Here is a 17935-nt window from a genome sequence, read left to right on the forward strand (position 1 = left end):
CTGGTGGCGCAGTGGTTAAGAATCCGCCTGCCAATGCAGGGGACACGGGTTTGAGCCCTGGTCCAGGAAGATCCCACATGATGCGGAGCAACAAAGCCCATGCACCACAACTACTGAGCCCGTGTGCCACAACTACTGAAGCCCGTGCGCCTAGAGCCCGTGCTCCGGAACAAGAGAAGCCACCACAATGAGAAGCCTGTGCACCGCAATGAAGAGTAGCCCCCGCTCGCCGCAACCAGAGAAAGCCCGCGCACAGCAACGAAGACCCAACGCAGCCAAAAATAAATAAATAAATAAATAAATATTTTTAAAAAGATTAATAACTGACTACATACAAATGTAAAATTCCTATACACACACACACACAAATACTAGAAGGTCAATCAACAAAGGAAAACTTTTCCAAGACATGATAGACAAAAGACTGATTTCCTTAATATGTAAAAATCTTCCAGGTATCAATAAGGGCCAACAATTCAATAGAAAAAGAGGCAAAGGACATGAACAGTTTCTGAAAAGGAAATACAAATGTCTTCCAAGCATATGAAAGGGAGTTCATTCTCACGCATGGTAAGGTCAATATAAAATAAAACTACCATGAAATACTTTTAAAAAATCTACCAGGTTGCTAAGGATGAAAAAGTTTGATAATTCACCATGTTGCTGGGGTTTGGGGAAAAGAGCAATATTATGCATTGGGGTTTGGAGTGTGAAATGGCATAATCTCTCTGATAATAGCTATTGAAATGAGAAGTCGCTATATCCCTTCTGGGACTCTACCCAGGTGCCCAAGGATGGATTACAGTACAACACACACGCTGAGCAATTTACATGTAATCCACAAGGAAACCTGAGGCTGATCTCACTGAACAGAGGAGGGAAACTGAGGCCCAGACAAGGGACAGAATGAGGGCCCAGGCTGGTGTACACTGTGTCAGGGAGAGTGGGCCGGCTGGCTCTACCTGTGGCACTGGGTCACCACGGTCCCAGCCACCTCCCTTGTCAGGCTAAGCTCCAGGTTTCAGGCAACACACCTGCTGGTGTTTCGAACAGGTCAGAGCAAGACCCAGAGACACTCGGCTTTAACATATGGAGGCCAAGCTAGCCGCGTTGAGCTCTGTGACTGCCGGGTGCCAGTTCCAATTAATTCTGACTTTCTCATGAAGCCGTTAAAGCCAGGTGGCTCCGGGCAGTAGGCCCTCTGCCTAGGCCGCCGGATTAGAGGGATCTTGGTTTCTGCCTCGAGACACTGTATTATCTGTCACGGGCGATTATGGAGGACCCAAGCGGGCAGTGACAAGCTCGGTGAATCCCTGAGTTCTGGGACCTGGGAGGCTCAGAATCATGGGATCTCCAAAATCATGGACTCCCAGAATCTTGGAGTGCCCGGCATTCTAGATCCTCAAAACAGTCTCCCCTCCTCCGGAACATTTTAGAATCCTAGAGGGAATTCCCAGGGAATTCCCTGGTCCAGTGGTTAGGACTCAGCACCTTTACTGTCGGGGCCCAGGTTCGATCCCTGATCAGGGAACTAAGATCCCCCAAGCCATGCAGCATGGCCAAAAAAAAAAAAAAGAATCCTAGAGCAGGGGTCCTGAATGGTATTCAACACATCACTTCTGGCTGTCTTGCAGGGAAGAGAATGCATGGATCGTCAGAGGCAGAAGGCATATGTGTGGATGGGGGCCTGCATCCCACCAATACTGCAGGCAGATAGGGAGGGTCGGCGCTGTGCTAACTTGCCCCTATCTGTGACATACCCACTGAATTTGCCAAATTCTCGAATCCCAAGGAGCCTCTTGTGACACAGGCTTCTTACCTAGACTTGTCCCCTTGGATCAGAGGTCTCTCAAACTGGAAGCCCAGGAGCTGAATGTGTTTTTGGTTTTTGTTTATTTTTTTCTGGGGCTGGAGGCCCACATAATGTTTACAAGAAGAACTTGTGAATGACTTTTTCCATATAAGGAGCTCCATTGGATACAGTGCAGTACTACTCAGCCATTAAAAAAAAAAAAGAATGAAACAATGCCATTTGCAGCAACATGGATGCAACTAGAGATTATCATACTAAGTGAAGTAAGTCAGACAGAGAAAGACAAATACCATATGACATCATTTGTATGTGGAATCTAAAACATGCCACAGATGAACCTGTCTACGAAACAGAAACTGACTCACAGACATAGGGAACAGACTTGTGGTTGGCAAGGGGGTGGGGGGATGGGGGAGGGATGGATTAGGAGTTTGGGGTTAGCAGATGCAAACTATTCTATATAGAATGGATAAACAACAAGGTCCTACTGAATAGCACAGGGAACTATGTTCAATATCCTGGGATAAACCATAATGGAAAAGAATATAAAGAAGAATGTATATATGCATATAAGTGAGTCACTTTGCTGTACAGCAGAAATTAACACAACATTGTAAATCAACTATACATCAATAAAAAAAAATTTTTTTAAAAGACGCTCCATTGGGCCCCCAATCCAAGTGGCATCTGTGGACCCTCCAGGGATTATAGGGATGTGAATTCCCTATAACCCTAGGTCCAACTCACTCCTTGAGTGAGTTTGCTCTCCCTAGACAGTGATGGTACTAACTTTATATCCTCCTTTTAAGATCAAGAAAGTGAGTTCCAGGAGCATCTGTTTGCCAAGGTCCCCCACCTCCCAGGGAGAAGCTGAAAAGGCTTTGGAAAAAGCGAATGGACATCCCATCAAGCTTTACAAACAGTTATCCCATGGGGTCCCTGCCACCAATCCTATGAGGTCTGTACTTGTTATCCCATTTTTCAGATGACAACACTGAGTCTTGGAGAGGGAAATCACTTTCCCAAAGCCACACCTGAAGGTAGAGCTCCTGGAACATGGCAGGAGTGAGTTAATGGAAAGGCTCAGGGTGCCTCTCTATCTGGAGGTGGTGCAAAAAGGAAAATGTGGTGCTTGGGGGTGGCTTTGGGAAGGGTGTGGAGAGGAGATTGGATTTCCGTCTAAAGGCAATGAGGAGCCATGGGAGTGTTTGAAGCAAGGGAGTGGCATAATCTAATTTATATGTTAGAAATGTCCCTAACAGGACTTCCCTGGTGGTCCAGTGGTTAAGACTCCATGCTTCCAGTGCAGGGGACATAGGTTCGATCCCTGGTCAGGGAAGTTCCACATGCTGCTCTGTGCAGCCAAAAAAAAAAAACAAAAAACAAAGAATTGTCCCTGACAGTGCTGAATCCAGTTCAGAAGATGGATACATTTTCTCAGCTAAGGATCTGAGAAGGGCTTTGTCTCAGGTCAAAATGCTCTCTTCCTAGCTACTATTTCTTGGACCCATCTGTCCCCCTCCACTGGGTTTTCATAAGGAATTCACTGCTAGGATGTCTGACAAATGAGGATTCTTGGTGGTCCCTGTTGATAAATTGTGTTATTCCAGTTTAGCTCTATTAGAAACAAAGGCTATTTGCCACTAACATTTTTAAAGTGGCATCCTTCATATATAAAGAGTTGTGAGAAATAAATAAGAATAGAGACATGCAAAGAACATGGATGCCACTTTGAACACACAAAAGACATAGATGGGACATTGTAATAAAAAAAGTGAAACAAAAAAAAAGACGAAGACTTTTACATGAAAATGTGTTTAACCACTCTAGAATTCTCACTATAATAGTCAAAAAAGATATCTGATCATATTAGATTCTGTGAGGTTACAAGGCAATTGACGTTCACCTCTGTTACTGTGTAAGTTAGTACTATCTTTTTGGAAGGTAAGATGGCAAAATTATCGAAAGCAAATTGATGGATAGTAACTAATTATCATGACTCACCATTGTTGAGTGACAGATGAACTTCATTTATTATGTTTTTCCCACTAGAACACAAAGTCCGCTAAGGCAGGCATCCTTGCCTGTTTTGTTCACTGCTGAGTCCCTGGTGTATGGGACAGCAACTGGCTTTGATTTATATACCCAGCATGATCTAATCTTCTCATTTTTCTGTACAGTGAAGTTTGAGAACCAGTGGACTAGACCAAAAGGGAAGTTTGTGTGGAGGCAGATAATCTGAGTATCCACTTCTTTGGGTCTTTAAGACAACCCTCAGATCCCTAGTGGTGAGTGGAGAGTTCTCAGGGGCTCCCACTGACCCATGGGTTAATGGATGTGTTTGTAGTTAAAAGGATCAAAAGAGATGATTTCTGATACTTACTAAGTCCTTAGGCTGTGTGCCAGGCAGTGTTTGCATTGGTTGTGTGTGTGTGTGTGTCTTGGGGTGTGTATCTAGCTGGTCTCCGTGTGTGTCTTGTTTTGTCTCAAGGTGTGTGTGAGGGGCTGTGGGCGTCTCTGTGTGTCTGGTATCTCCTCAACTCACTTAATCACTTCACAGCAATGCTATGAGGCTGGTATTAATTTCAGGCTCATTTCACAGATGAGGAAACTGAGTCCACAGCATGAAAGTAGCACAAAGTAGGTGCTTGGGTTTAGCAGAACCTAAATTTTGCTCAGTCAGCTCCATGAACACCCATCCTTGTCGCTCCAGGGAGCACTTCCTCTGGCATCCCAGTAGAGACTCTGGACACCAGTAAGTCTCCATAAATGTTTTGGTTCTCAAATTTTTTGGGTGACTCCGTGCAGAGCTGCCAGGGAAGGTGAGAGGAGAAGAGAGTGTCAGGTTTCTGGGGGCATGGAGATACCAGACACACAGAGACGCCCACAGCCCCTCACACACACACACAAACACCACACACACCTTGAGACAAAACGAGACACACACAGAGACCGTCTAGATACACACCCCGACACACACACACACACACACACACACACACACACACACACGACCAATGCAAACACACTCCAAGACACACACAGATACGCACAGGAGACACGCACAGAGCCTTGGCGGGGGGTGTCCAGGTTATGGGGGCTGTGGACACCCTCGATCCCTGCGGAAACCCCTATTCCAACCTCCACCTCCGTCTCCACTCTGGGGTCCAGGGCCTCCCGCTAAGGCGGCAGTGGAGCAATAGAGGAACCGCAGGCAGAGAGAAAGGGACTCGGGCTGCAGGAAGCGCCAGGCAGGGATGGCTGCGGTGCAGCGTGTGGCTCTCTGGCGCCACCCGGTGGGCACAGGGGGCATAGCAGCCCCCGTGGCTCAACATCTCTGCGGGTCTGTGGGTCCCGGGGTATCCATCCGTGTCAGCTTTCTCTCTCTCTGAGTCTGTGTGTCTCTATTTCTCTGTGTTTCAGTCTCTGTCTCTCTTCTCTGTGCGTTGCTGCCTCTTTTTCCTTCTGTGTCTGTATCTCTCCATCTCTGTCTCCCTCTCCCACCCTTCCCCCCACCTCTTCGTCTATAACTGAGCTACCCCCCCATTAGCGACATCCCCTGTGCCCTGTCCCCCCATGGCATCTTGGCACTTCCTGCCATTCATGACTCAGTCCAGGTGGAGAGTGATGACCAACTTCATCAGCTTTGTAGCCTGCCTGCTCCTACTTCCTATATTCTGGTCCTTGTGGAGGGGACCCCATGCCTGCAGGCTGCACGGGGTTCCCCTGCTGTTATCTTTGTCCAGATAACCTGGCCATGAGCTCACCTTCCACAGGGCTGGCGGCTGCGGGCTCCCCAGAGGCAGAAAGTGCTGGTTGCATGGTGGGTGGGGGGCAGGGACAGTGAATATTTGGACCCCCAAGCAAGGAAGGGCCCAGGAAGAGACAGTGATGGACACCCTTGAACCCTGCTGAAACATGCCATGGCCTGTGGGCTGGTGGCCTGATCCCTGACCTGCCCAGGACTTTGGAGACCACTCTGACCCCAAGTCACCCACATTCCTGCTTGCTGAGTTCCTCCAAGGTGCTGCACCTGTTCCTTCCTGGGGGCTCCTGCACATTCTGTTCCCTCTCCTGGAATGCCCTTCCAGTCACCTCCTTCAGGAAGCCAGGCGCACTCCACCTCCTGCTTGAAACCCTCCCTTGGGCTCCAAAGAGCAGATCTGTCTCAGTCATGGTCACTGCTGTGTCCCTGGCACAGAACCTGACACACAGGAAATGCCTTTGGCTCTAAACAGATAAGCTCTCTTGAGCCCAGCTCCCCCATCTTGCCTTGCTGGGGGTGTGGGCCTTGGCCTAATGGGCTGCTTGTCACTCTGTGCCCTGTTTTCCCAAGGACAGGGGGTGAGGGGACTTTTTCTGGGCCACCTGTGAAACCTGCCCTGCTGGGTCTCATTTCAGCCGAGTCTGTAAATATTTGGTCCACCGTGGCTGGCAGCATCCAAGCAGAGGAAGCTTCAGTGCGTTTTACGAGCCTCCCCACGGGGGGCCAATGTGAGGTTTCTGTGGCTGAGTATGTGGGGCGCCCGGCAGTTTCACGGCTGGTTGGCACGAGGTGGGTCTGACTGCAGGATTGGAAGCAGCTGCGAGGCACCATCAGTGGCTGCTGGCACTTAACCCCGCAGCGTGCAGCTTTGCAGAGGCCCAAACAGCGCCTCTTGTTTGAAAAACTGTTAATGCAACATCATAGATCACATCTGTGGTGGGAATGGGGGCCGATCCGACCCCTTCCCCAAGTCTGCAAGGAGGCGGAAGGCCCCAGTTTAGACCTGGCTCTTCTAGGAGAATGAACTGCAACCACAATCATTGGCTAAGCACCCACTAGATGCTGGGTACTGTACAAAGCAATTTAAATTTTATTTATTTGCTGGCTATGTCTCGCAGCGTGTGGGGTCTTAGTTCCCTGACCAGGGATCGAACCCGTGCCCCCTGCAGTGAAGCACGGAGTCTTAACCACTGGACCACGAGGGAAGTCCCGCAAAGCACTTTAAATGCATCATCTCCTTGTGTCCTCAGAAATCCCCCTGCCCATTTTACAATGAGAAAACTCAGGTGTTCAAAGTAACTGGCTCAACGTCATCCAGGTGGCGAAGGGCTGAGCTGGGATTATTTATTCTCCAGCCTGGCTTGATCTCACATAAATCACCTGGCCCGCATGGGGGCCTCCCTGACAGGGCCGCGGTGAAGATCCCCTGGAAACCTCTTCTCAACAGTCAGCATCCCAGGAGTGACTGGAGGGAGGGCCTGAATCAGATCAGTAGATCAGAATTTGGGGCCTGGGAACCTGAATTTTAAACAAGGACCTCCTGGGGAATTCCCTCGTGGTCCAGTGGTTAGGACTCAGCACTTTCACTGCCAGGGCCCGGGTTCAATCCCTGGTCAGGGAACTAAGATCCCGCAAGCTGCGTGGCACGGCCAAAACTTTTTTAAAAAATTAAAAATAAACAAGCACCTCCCTCCACCCCCAGGTAACTCTTTTTGTTTGTCTTTGTTTTTGTTTTGCGGTACGCGGGCCTCTCACTGCTGTGGCCTCTCCCGTTGCGGAGCACAGGATCTGGACGCGCATGGCTCACAGGCCCAGCTGCTCCACGGCATGTGGGATCTTCCCAGACCGGGGCACGAACCCATGTCCCCTGCATTGGCAGGCGGACTCTCAACCACTGCGCCACCAGGGAAGCCCCTTCCCCCCAGATAACTCTTGCTAGAGGTGTTCCTTTGTCCTTCCTCAGGAACAGCAGCCTTACTACTGCACACGTCCCAGCTTTTGCAGCGCTCCCTCTCAATCTCAGCAGGGATCATCTGCCACCTGGTGTTTACTGAAGGCACTACAAGATTTGGTGTCCCGTCAGACATTCTAAACTAGGGGAATTTTCTGCCAGGTCCTGTAAGACCCAATAGGCCAGACGAGGAATAGTGTTCTGAAAACCTGAAGATACAGAATTTTTGTGTTCTTTCTCTCTTTCTCCTTCCCGTAGATTCGATAAGTATTTACTATGTGTCTCCCACATTCCAGGTGTATTAACCAACCATGTCTTGATTTTCTGGTTTTTTGATCCTGTGAACCGTGTGACCGAAGTAGGGATGGTCTCATCTCTGGAGGATGGGGGTGGGGCAGCACTGGGAGAACTCAGTAGAGACCCCGTCCCTCAACCTGCAAACCAGTTAAAAAGCACCACATCCCCACGAACTGACAACTTTGTGGCTGTACTTTAAAAAACTCGAAAGTCTTTTTAGACCCTTGCATTTGAAATTATTTAACTAAGAGTTAACGCATGCAATTTGAGACTGGCAATCACCATGCAGGCTTGGGAATTCCTGCACAGTGAGAAAATTTAACCTAGGAACTGTTTTGAAATGTAATGAAATCTTTATGAATACAAAATTTAGCAGTTGACGAAGCTGACACATTTTTTGTAAATGTGGAGACATTTGATAAGGTATTCATTCTGATGTTGCAGTTTTCTCTTTGTATTTTTGGAGCCGATCATAGCTCTTCCTCCCCAGGCCTCAAAACATCTTACAGGTCTCCCGGAAGGCACGAGCACCCTAGGTCCTCTTCCTGCAGGCCTCCCAGGGCCTGCCAACACGTACTGAGCACTTACTGTATGCCAGGAGCAATTCTGAGCTTTTTTATGTATATCAGCTAATTTAATCTTTGCAAAGACCCTCTAATGGTAAATACTATCGTATTTCCAGTTAAGGAAGCCAAAGCAGGGAGGAACTATTAACTCCCCATGGGCAGATAGGTAGGTTGGATTCCAAGCCATCACCCGAGGCTACTCCAGTGGCTCTCACTCCTATGACACCGAACAGCCTCCACCTCAACCTTTAAAACATTTTTTAAAATTGTGGCAAAATACACATAAAAATTTGCCATCTTATACATGCACCCCTACATTCGTTCACAGCAGCACAATTCACAATAGCCAAGACATGGAAACTACCTAAATGCCCACTGACAGATGAATGGATAAAGAAGATGTGGTACATATATACACAAAGGAGTATTACTCAACCATAAAAAAGAATGAAATAATGCCATCTGCAGCAACATGGATGGACCTAGCGACTATCACACTAAGTGAAGTAAGTCAGAAAAAGACAAATATATGATATCGCTTATATGTGGAATCTAAAATATGCCACACCTGAACCTATCTGCGAAACAGAAACAGACTCACAGACATAGAGAACAGACTTGTGGTTGCCAAGGGGAGGAGGGGTGGGCTGGGAGTTGGGGTTAGCAGATGGAAACTATTATATATAGGATGGATAAACATCAAGGTCCTACTGTATAGTACAGGGACTATACTCAATATCCTGTGGCAAACCATAATGGAAAAGAATATGAAAAGGAATATACATAACTGAATCACTTTGCTGTACAGCAGAAGTTAACACAGTATTGTAAGTCAACTATACTTCAATAACATTTTTTAGAAAATTTATCATCTTAACCATTTTTAAGTGCACAACTCAGTGGCATTAAGCACATTCACATTGTCCTGCAACCATCTCCACCATCCATCTCCAGAACTTTCTCATCTCCCCAAACTGAAACTCTGTCCCCATTGAACACTGACTCCCCATACCCTCCCCCAGCCCCCACCATCAACCTGCTGTCTCTATGGATGGGACTCCTCTAGGGACCTCCTATGAATGGAATCAGTATTTGTCCTTGTTTCTGGCTTCTCTCACTGAGTACCATGTCAAGGTTCATCCCTGTTGTAGCAGGTGTCAGAACCTCCTTCCTTTTGAAGGCTAATGTTCCACTGTATGGTTGGACCACAATTTGTTTATCCATACTACTACACACCCATTAGGATGGCTATTATATAAGAAAACAAACACACCCAGAAGACAAGTGTTGGTGAAGATGTAGAGACACTTGGAACCCTCGTGCAGGGCTGGTGGGAATGTAAGATGGGGCAGACGCTGTGGAAAACAGCCTGGTGGTTCCTCAAAAGTTAAACATAGAATTACCATATAAGCCAGGAATTTCACTCCCAGGTATACACCCAGGAGGATAGAAAAGAGCTGTGCAAAGACCTACAGGCAAACTTGTCTTTATAAGCAGCATGATTCATTCATAGGAGCCAAAAGGTGGAAACCACCCAAGTGTCCATTAGCAGATACTTTTTATAACAAATCTTTTCTTCCACCTCCCTTTTCTCTCCTGAAATAAAAATCTGAATATAACCTAATGACAGTTAAAAAAAACAAAACCACCAGCAACCCAACCATATGATGCTCTATCAGATACAAGCAGAAGAAATAAAAAGAAAATAATGTCTGATAAGTGCTGTCTAATTTAGCCTGTCAACGCTGGGGCACAAGCCCCGGTTATATCATGTACAAGATGAAGTGCGCAGACGCATGGGTCTATTCAGACGTTTAATCTCAGACAGAAGCAGCAGGGGAGGTGTTTAGACCCCGCAGGTCTGTTCACAGAAACGGTGAACAACTCTTGGTAAGGTTCTGGACTAAATGACAAAAGCCGTTTTCCCTCAATTTATCCAGAAGTTGCACTCCTGAAAAATCTGTATGTATGAAAACTGTAAACTGTGTCCCCCTCCAAATTCACATGTTGAGGTCCTGGCCCCCAGGACCTTGGGATGTGACTGTATTTGAAGACAAGGCCTGTACAGAGGTAATCAAGTTCACATGAGGTCAGTAGGGTGGGCCCTAAATCCAGTCTGAAATTCAGACGCAGACACACACACAGGGAGAAGGCTGGGTGAAGGAGGTAGAGACGGGGTGATGGACGTACAAGTCAAGGGATGCCAAAGACTGCCAGCTGCCACCAGAGTTTGGGAGAGGACCTAGAACAGATACCCCTCCCTACCCTCCGCCCCCACCCCCGCCCCCCAGCCTCAGAAGGAACTAGCCCTGCTGACACCTGATCAAGCACTCCTGCCTCTGGAACTGGGAGAGGATAAATTTCCCTTGTTTATATCAGCCAGTCTGTCCTGCGGAGTACGGCAGCCGTGGCCAATCAATGTTGTCCTATGTATCCATGTAAAACAGAGACTGGTGTTAGGCCCAGCTAATGAGGAAAGGACTTGTCTCTCCCCACAGGCTGTCCGGGGGGACTGGCCCACACCCTCCACGCTTCCCGGGGTCCCCTCGGGCCAGCTGGGCGGCAGTGCCCTGGTCAAGCCCTGGCTCTGCACTTCAGGACTTGCTCCTATCTTGTGACAAGATCTGACAACCGGTCTCACCCTCAACCCCAAGTCGAATCTGGCTTCTCTTGGCCAACTTGGGACACCCGGACCCCAATTTCTAGACTAGCTTGCCGGGTGGGGAGATGAAGCTCTCCATGCAGGAGAAAACATGCCACACTGGCCCCGACTGCACCATGGAGACGTCGTCCTGTCAACCTGTCATTGGAAAATGACTCTAAAAGCCCCTGCGGTGAAGGAAGCGCATGAGGTGTTTATTTGGGCAATTCAAGCAGACAGGACTCGAGGGCCGGCTTCCTCGGCAAGCTGGGCAGGGTTTTCAGATTGCTCTTTTCAAACTAAACACCCCAGCAGGAACACAGGGAACTCCAGGAGAATTGGCAATTGTTCCGGGGCCTGTGGGGTGGCTGTCCTAGTTACGGAGGGGAGGGAGGGAATCAGGTTGCCAGCAGGCGGCACATGGGTTAACTCTTCACACGCCAATCCAGACCACGCCGGTCCAGGGCTGAGATTCGCGGGAAACCAGCGTCCCTCTTGACCCCAGGCCCTGCGCAGGTCCCAGATCAGTCTTGTGGCCACCAGGCCACCTCATTCATGGCTTCTGCCCCAACAAGCCTGCAGTCACCCATTCCGTGTCCCGACATCAGCTGTGCGTGGGCAGCCACGATCCTTCCAGAGGAACAGAGATGGCCCCTCTGGCCACACAGGGGTCTTTAATGAAGAAGATTGCTGCTGCTTATAATCACAAATGAGATTTCACCTATGAATTTGCATTTCCAGAAAAACGGGCGGATGGGATATAGCTGGGCTCACACCAGGCAGGGTCTGCCCCATCCCCAGCCCTCAGCCAGGCCCCCAAAACGCACACCACCACTGCATGGACACCCCCAGGCACCCCAGCAGAAGAGGTGAAGTGCTGGTCCCAGGGCCCCCCGATGCGCACACACACCTCCCCTCAGGGAAGAATTCCTAATTCCCATCCCAGCTCTGCCACCTACAAGCTCTCGGACAAATGATCTGACCCCGCAGCTATTTCCTCACCTGTAAGATGGGGAGGTGCACAGCCCCACTTCATTGAGAGCTGTGAGAATTCAGGAACACGAGCCGGCCTCTGCTACCCAAACAAAAGCGGTGCCGCCGAGGGCTGACACTGCTCTCTGCTCTGTCATCACTGAGACACACACACAGCTGCGAACCATAAACTTTTATTAACGGAAAATGGAATGCCTCGTTAACAGAAACCCTGTCTTACAAATGGCAGAACAAGAACACATTTATTTTAAAAAAAAGAAAAAATAAGTGGATTCACATTGTATTAAGCTACAACACGGTGGCAGGATTTGCTTCTGTTTCTTAAAAGATTCCACAAGTTCAAGGTAACTCTGGCTAATAGACTTGACAGTACGTCTGCCTGCCTACCAGGACACGCGGGGTGGGTGGGCTCTAGTAGCGGCGGGTGAAGTGGGGGTATGGGTGGGGGGCGGGGTGCGGACCTCTGCTGCCCCGGTCCTGGCCGGCCACTCCTCCACCCTCGAGGCCTCCGGAGGGCACCACGTGAGCCTGGGCATGCCCGCCGTGTGCAAAGCCGCCTCGCCTAGGAACAAAGGCACACGTTTGGCCCCGGAAGCACCTGTGTTCTCACTGTGTCACGTTGCAGCATAGGGCTCTGTGGCCTTTAGAGCCCCTTGGCTTTTTCCAGGTGAGGAAAATCATAACCACGGGTCGCATTCCGGGGAAGAGCGTTAGCTGCATAAGTTGCCAAGAGCTGCTTTGGGGGTTTGTTCTCAAAGCATTCGACCCCGAAAGTGGATCAAGCATGCAGAAAGGGAGAGGAAGTGAGAAGTGGGAACAAATCAATTTTATCCGCGGACAGTACTTCTTACCCCGATATTCCACCCCGACTTGCCACATGCCCTGGCCCCGAGGGCCCAGGCAGGCCCCTCTCACCACCTGGAAGAGAAGAAAGAGTCTGCACTTGGAAGCCCTGGAAAAGCTGGCCCTCTGGAGCATGCTGGGACTGTGGCTGTCCCTCCCCTGGAGGCCCTCCCGACCCGCAGGCAGGGGTGAACCCATACCTTGCCACCGCAAGTGCTCCCGGCCCGCCGTGCCCGCATCCACTGTGCCCGGCCAGGCGCGCTCCTGATGCTCCTCCAGCCTCTGGCTGTGCTCCGCCCAGTCACGGCCACCTCTTTGCCAAAACGAAAGGCAGATACACAATGGTCCCACTGTGCCTCTAACGTGAGGCTGTGACATGGGGGCTCTGGGGGCTCGTGCCCCACTGTCAAGGGTTTCTGAGAGAAGTGGGCAAAGAATGGCAACAGACACTTCCCCAAAGATACACACTTGGCCAGTAAGCACACAAGTAGGTGTTCAGCACAGCTACCATCACAACCACCTCACCCTCATTAGGACTGCTATTATCTAAAAGACAAGGACGAGTGTTGGTGAAGGTGTGCAGAAACAGGGATTCTCACACTGGGCTGGTGGGAATGTAAAATGGTGCAGCCTCGTTGGAGAACAGTGTAGTGGTTCCTTAAAAGCTTAAACACAGAGCGACCGTATGACCCAGAGATTCCACTCCGAGGTGTCTAACCAAGAGACCGGTAAACATGCGTTAACACGAAAACTCATAGACCAGTGTTCTTAGCAGCATGATTCCGTAACAGCCCCGAAGTGGAAACCACCAAAGTGTCCATCAACTAATGAATGGATAAACAAAATGTGGTCCATCCACATACTGGAATATTAATCAGCCTTGAAAAGGGATGAAGCACTGACACTCGCTACAACAAGGATGCACCTTGAGAACACGATGCTCAGTGAGCGAAGCCAGACATAAAAGGCAACACAACACACTGTGTGATTCCAACTCATGTGAAACATCCACAACAGGCAAATCCACAGGGAAAGAAGTGGGTTAGTGGCTGCCAGGGGGATGGGGAGTGGCTGCTAACGGGGGTTTCTTTCGGGGGTGATAGAAATGCTCTGAAATGGATTGTGGTGATGGATGCACAACTCTATGAATTAACTGAAAGCCATCAAATTGCACACTTTAAATGAGTGAACTGCACAGCATGTGAATTATATCTCAAAAAAGCTATTTAAAAACGGTTTCAGACAGAAACCCCGGGAGATGAAAATCCAAACACGGTACCCACGTGCAGGTGCCAACAGCCCCTGGAGGCCTACAGGAAAGCCTCCCGGCCCCAGGCTGGGTGTGGAAGGACGAGGGCACTGCCCGCCGGTGACCACCACTCTGAGGCCCAGGACCAGGAAGCCAGCAGACCCCCCATACCTGTCTGCAAGGGTGAGTGCACCTCAGTGCGTGCAACGCCTATGGTCTCAGGTGACAGCCCCCTAGTCACACGGTGACGCTGCACAGTGCAACCTGTTGTCAGTGCAGGAGCTCGCCCATTTAAACTTAACGCAAATAGGACTAAACGACATGAAAGGACCCAGTGCTAAGTAGGTCGCTCAGGAAAGAACACTCTCATCTATCACACTGGCACTCCAGTCTTTGATCAACACTCAAAAACCCACCTAGAGGTGCAGCAGAAACTTGTGGTAGCCGTGACACCGGCCTTACAAACACCTAAAGACAACTTCAGGGGTAGGGTGGGGTAAAGCTTCTCTACTACTGATGGGGACAAGCCTTAGACGGCTTCAGGGCTGCCGCCTTCAGCAGGCAGAGCCCACACAAGGCCAGGAGGAGCTGTTCCAGGCGACCTGGCAGGTACACACGCCCAGTTCACTTTCAGAGACGCCAACCTGTCACCCGGTGAGGACAGTGATGCCCAGCCCCTCTGTGGCCTGCCCGCTAACCTGGGGGGAGGAGGCAGCCCCCGGCCCTCGCTCATTCTCTTGTCGGAGCCGTAGCCACCCCAGCCGTCTCGGGAGTCGCGGCCATGGCGCTCTGGTGGTCCTCCGTGGCCATGGCGATCGTCTGAGTAGTGCTGGAAGGCACAAGAGGGACAGGGCGACTCCAGTCACATGGCTCCCAGACAAGCTCGCGGCAGGCCTACCTTCTGGGTCTCGGAAACCTGCAGACCCTGCCTCAGCGCGCTGGGGTGTGGCTCAGCACCCCAGCCACCCACGAGGACCTGCCCAGGCCCCTTCGGGCACTTCCTGACCCCCTCCTTGAGAACCCCAAGCTCCGCTAAAGCTCCATCACTGGTGCCACACGAAGGGCCAGCAGCGGGCCCTCCCACCCATGAGCGTGGAGAGCCCCATGCTTCGGGGTCCACTGAGAAGAGTCACTCAGACCCGCCATCCCTGAACAGTCAGGGCACCTGCTTCTTGCTGGAGACAGGAGGGCCCTCCCCACACCCCTAGGGCAGGCCAGCGCCCTCAGAGCCCTCTCTGCTCATACTACTGTGGAGGCCTGGAGGCAAGTACTGAAGGCAGGAACGGCTTAGTACCCCTGGCCAACCAAGTCAGTGCTCAGGAAGCCAGCACACCTGGGGAGCAAGAGAGAATATAGCACTCTCTCAAAACCCACACCCCTGTTTTAAAAAGCCATGATTCTGATGCCGTCCCCCACCTTTCTCGTGGAGGCCTCCTCTGTTCTCTGAGCTGACACCCTAGGCACCTCTCACAGGGAACCTGCAGACTATCAGACACGGGGACCCATCCCAGTACCCGACACAGAGGAATGCCCCAAAACATGACCTAAATGACCCCCTAACAGGCCACTAAGCCCCCGCTGGGGCATCCCACAGTGCCTAGACTCAAGGCACTCCAAACATGTAGGCAACCAAGTATCTCTTCAATTAGTTTCTACTGAATAAAACGAAAAACAAGCCCTACCTGTGTTAAAAAACAGACTCCAGATTCGAGACTTCCCTAGTGGTGCAGTGGTTAAGAATCTGCCTGCTAATGCATGGGACATGGGTTCGAGCCCTGGTCCGGGATCCCACATGCTGTGGAGCAACTAAGCCTGTGTGCCACAACTACTGAGCCTGCGTTCTAGAGCCTGTGAGCCACAGCTACTGAGCCCACGCACCATAACTACTGAAGCCCGCATGCCTAGAGCCCATGCTCCACAACAAGAGAAGCCACCGCAATGAGAAGCCCGCACACCGCAATAAAGAGTAGCCCCCGCTACTTCACAGCAATGAAGACCCAATGCAGACTAAAAATAAAATAAATAAATAAATAAATAAAATACAAAACACAGACTCACTAACCAATCATTTCTGTGCACATCTACTCACCGGCCAGAACTGACATCTCCACGCCCCACCCACCCCACAGAAGCAGGCACGCCCCGGCCTGCTATCTGGCTTTTACTCACCTGCCCATCTCGCTCTCCCATCACTGACCTTGAACCTTCCCTCCTGCAAAAAAGAAATGTCTCATTCCAAAGGCACCTGATGGCTCTACACAACACTGCTGCAGACCACACAGAAGAGTTACACAATTAGAGTACTTATCCCCTTTTACCACATGAGAACTGTAATTTACTGGCCTGAAAAAAAACTGCCTCACAGCTTTCTCTGGGGGTAGGAGTGAAGTGGGATCCTAAGAAGGTGGGAACGAAGGTTTTACTGAACTAAAATCCCTTAGAGGGGTCTCAGAAGTAGAGACCCACACCATGAAGCTAATGCCTATAATTTTATCTGTGGCCTGATGACGAGTCAGGTAATAAGCTTCGGCAGGTACCTAACCTCTAGTCTGACCCAACACACATGACTCACGCCACATCTGAAACCAATTCCAGCCATAATTAATTAAACGAGCTGCTTCTCAGCCTGTGTCGTCCCCCCCCCCCCCCCCCCCCCCCCGCCAACTCTTCCTTCCCAGAGCTAATGAGCAGGGAAATGGCTCAAGGATATGCAGCTCAGGGGAGCATGATGAGAAACCTAAAGAGAGAATTCTTAAACTGGAAAAATCGAGGGCTGCTTTTCTAAAAAACGAGATATAGTCTTCATTAAAAAGGCACTGGCAAAAAAAAATAACCCACCCAGACCCTCGAAACACAAAGTAGGCCTAACAGGACCTCTGCCACATTCCGCAGTCAGCTCTCTTCACGTGGGCTGGCACAACCCCATGCCAGTCAGTGACCCCCGCAGATTGCTCAGGCAGGTCATGGCCTTTCTCTAAACTGCTTTCTCATCTGTGTGAACAAGGAGGCCGGGCCACACGCTCCTCAAAGCCCGGTGCTCCAGAGCAGCTTGTGCCAGTGGGAGGGACAGGGAGGAAGTGTGGCCGTGGAGACCCCACAGGGAGCTGTGAAACCCAGAGCCCAGGGCCACCCCCAAGAGAGCTGAGCATGGGGGAAGCCAAGGTTCAGGTCCTGCCCAGGGCCCATCTGTTCTAAGAGGACAGTGCATGAAACGTGCTCCGAAGTGCCTTCCCCCTAGACAAAGCCAGGATGCCGTACATGACCACCAATCCCAACGTCCTGCTCAAGGTCTGTTTCTAAATCCCACGTGTGACGGTCAGAGGCACCCACTAGGAACCTCACGAGTGCACCAGACATTAAGAGAACAGACGGAGACCGATCCCTGCTGCAGGAGTGGGGTGGGGCACTGACCTGTCAGCCACGTGCTCCTGGTACTGGCCCCGGTCACGGTGGTCAAAGTCGTGGAAACGGTGATCGGGCCGAGGGAAGTCTGGGCGATATCTGTCCTCCATGGCCATGCGCTTTCCCTCTGGCCAATAGGCGTCATCTCGCCTGTTTTTTTATTTTAAAAAGAATGCAAATTTCATTTATGAAAGAGAATGAGGATAAAAAGAAAGAGGGCAGAAGTGGGGAGGGGAGCTCTCTCTCCAGACCCAGTATCATTTAAAATGTCCCGCAGGGCTAAAATCTAAACATTCAATCATTATCGCTTTGATTTGATAAATTAAAATCCCCCAAACTGCCAAAAGGCATACTGGCATTCTCATCTGACAATCCTGAAAAAAGAACCGCTGTGAGCTAATTGTGTCACAAAGT

The 17935-nt window shown here is 50.3% G+C and overlaps 1 protein-coding gene across 7 annotated transcripts in view; it reads right to left on the bottom strand.

Annotated features, from left to right (window-relative positions):
• Positions 1–4325: 4325 nt before the first annotated feature.
• The window catches only part of SAFB2 (scaffold attachment factor B2), a 41247-nt gene continuing 27637 nt past the window's right edge, over positions 4326–17935 (bottom strand). For 2 of the 7 annotated variants that reach the window (XM_049707565.1, XM_049707562.1), the window contains 6 exons: positions 17531–17671; positions 16289–16331; positions 14818–14948; positions 13071–13183; positions 12879–12945; positions 12185–12589 (listed from right to left, as the gene is read on the bottom strand). In XM_049707565.1, the coding sequence (XP_049563522.1) occupies positions 12439–12589; positions 12879–12945; positions 13071–13183; positions 14818–14948; positions 16289–16331; positions 17531–17671 (646 nt within the window). In that variant the 3' untranslated portion in view covers positions 12185–12438. The other 5 variants (XR_007476344.1, XR_007476342.1, XR_007476341.1 and 2 more) reach the window with 5 other exon arrangements.

This window comes from Orcinus orca, chromosome 3, assembly GCF_937001465.1.
Source record: "Orcinus orca chromosome 3, mOrcOrc1.1, whole genome shotgun sequence".
NCBI classification, from domain to species: Eukaryota; Metazoa; Chordata; class Mammalia; order Artiodactyla; family Delphinidae; genus Orcinus; species Orcinus orca.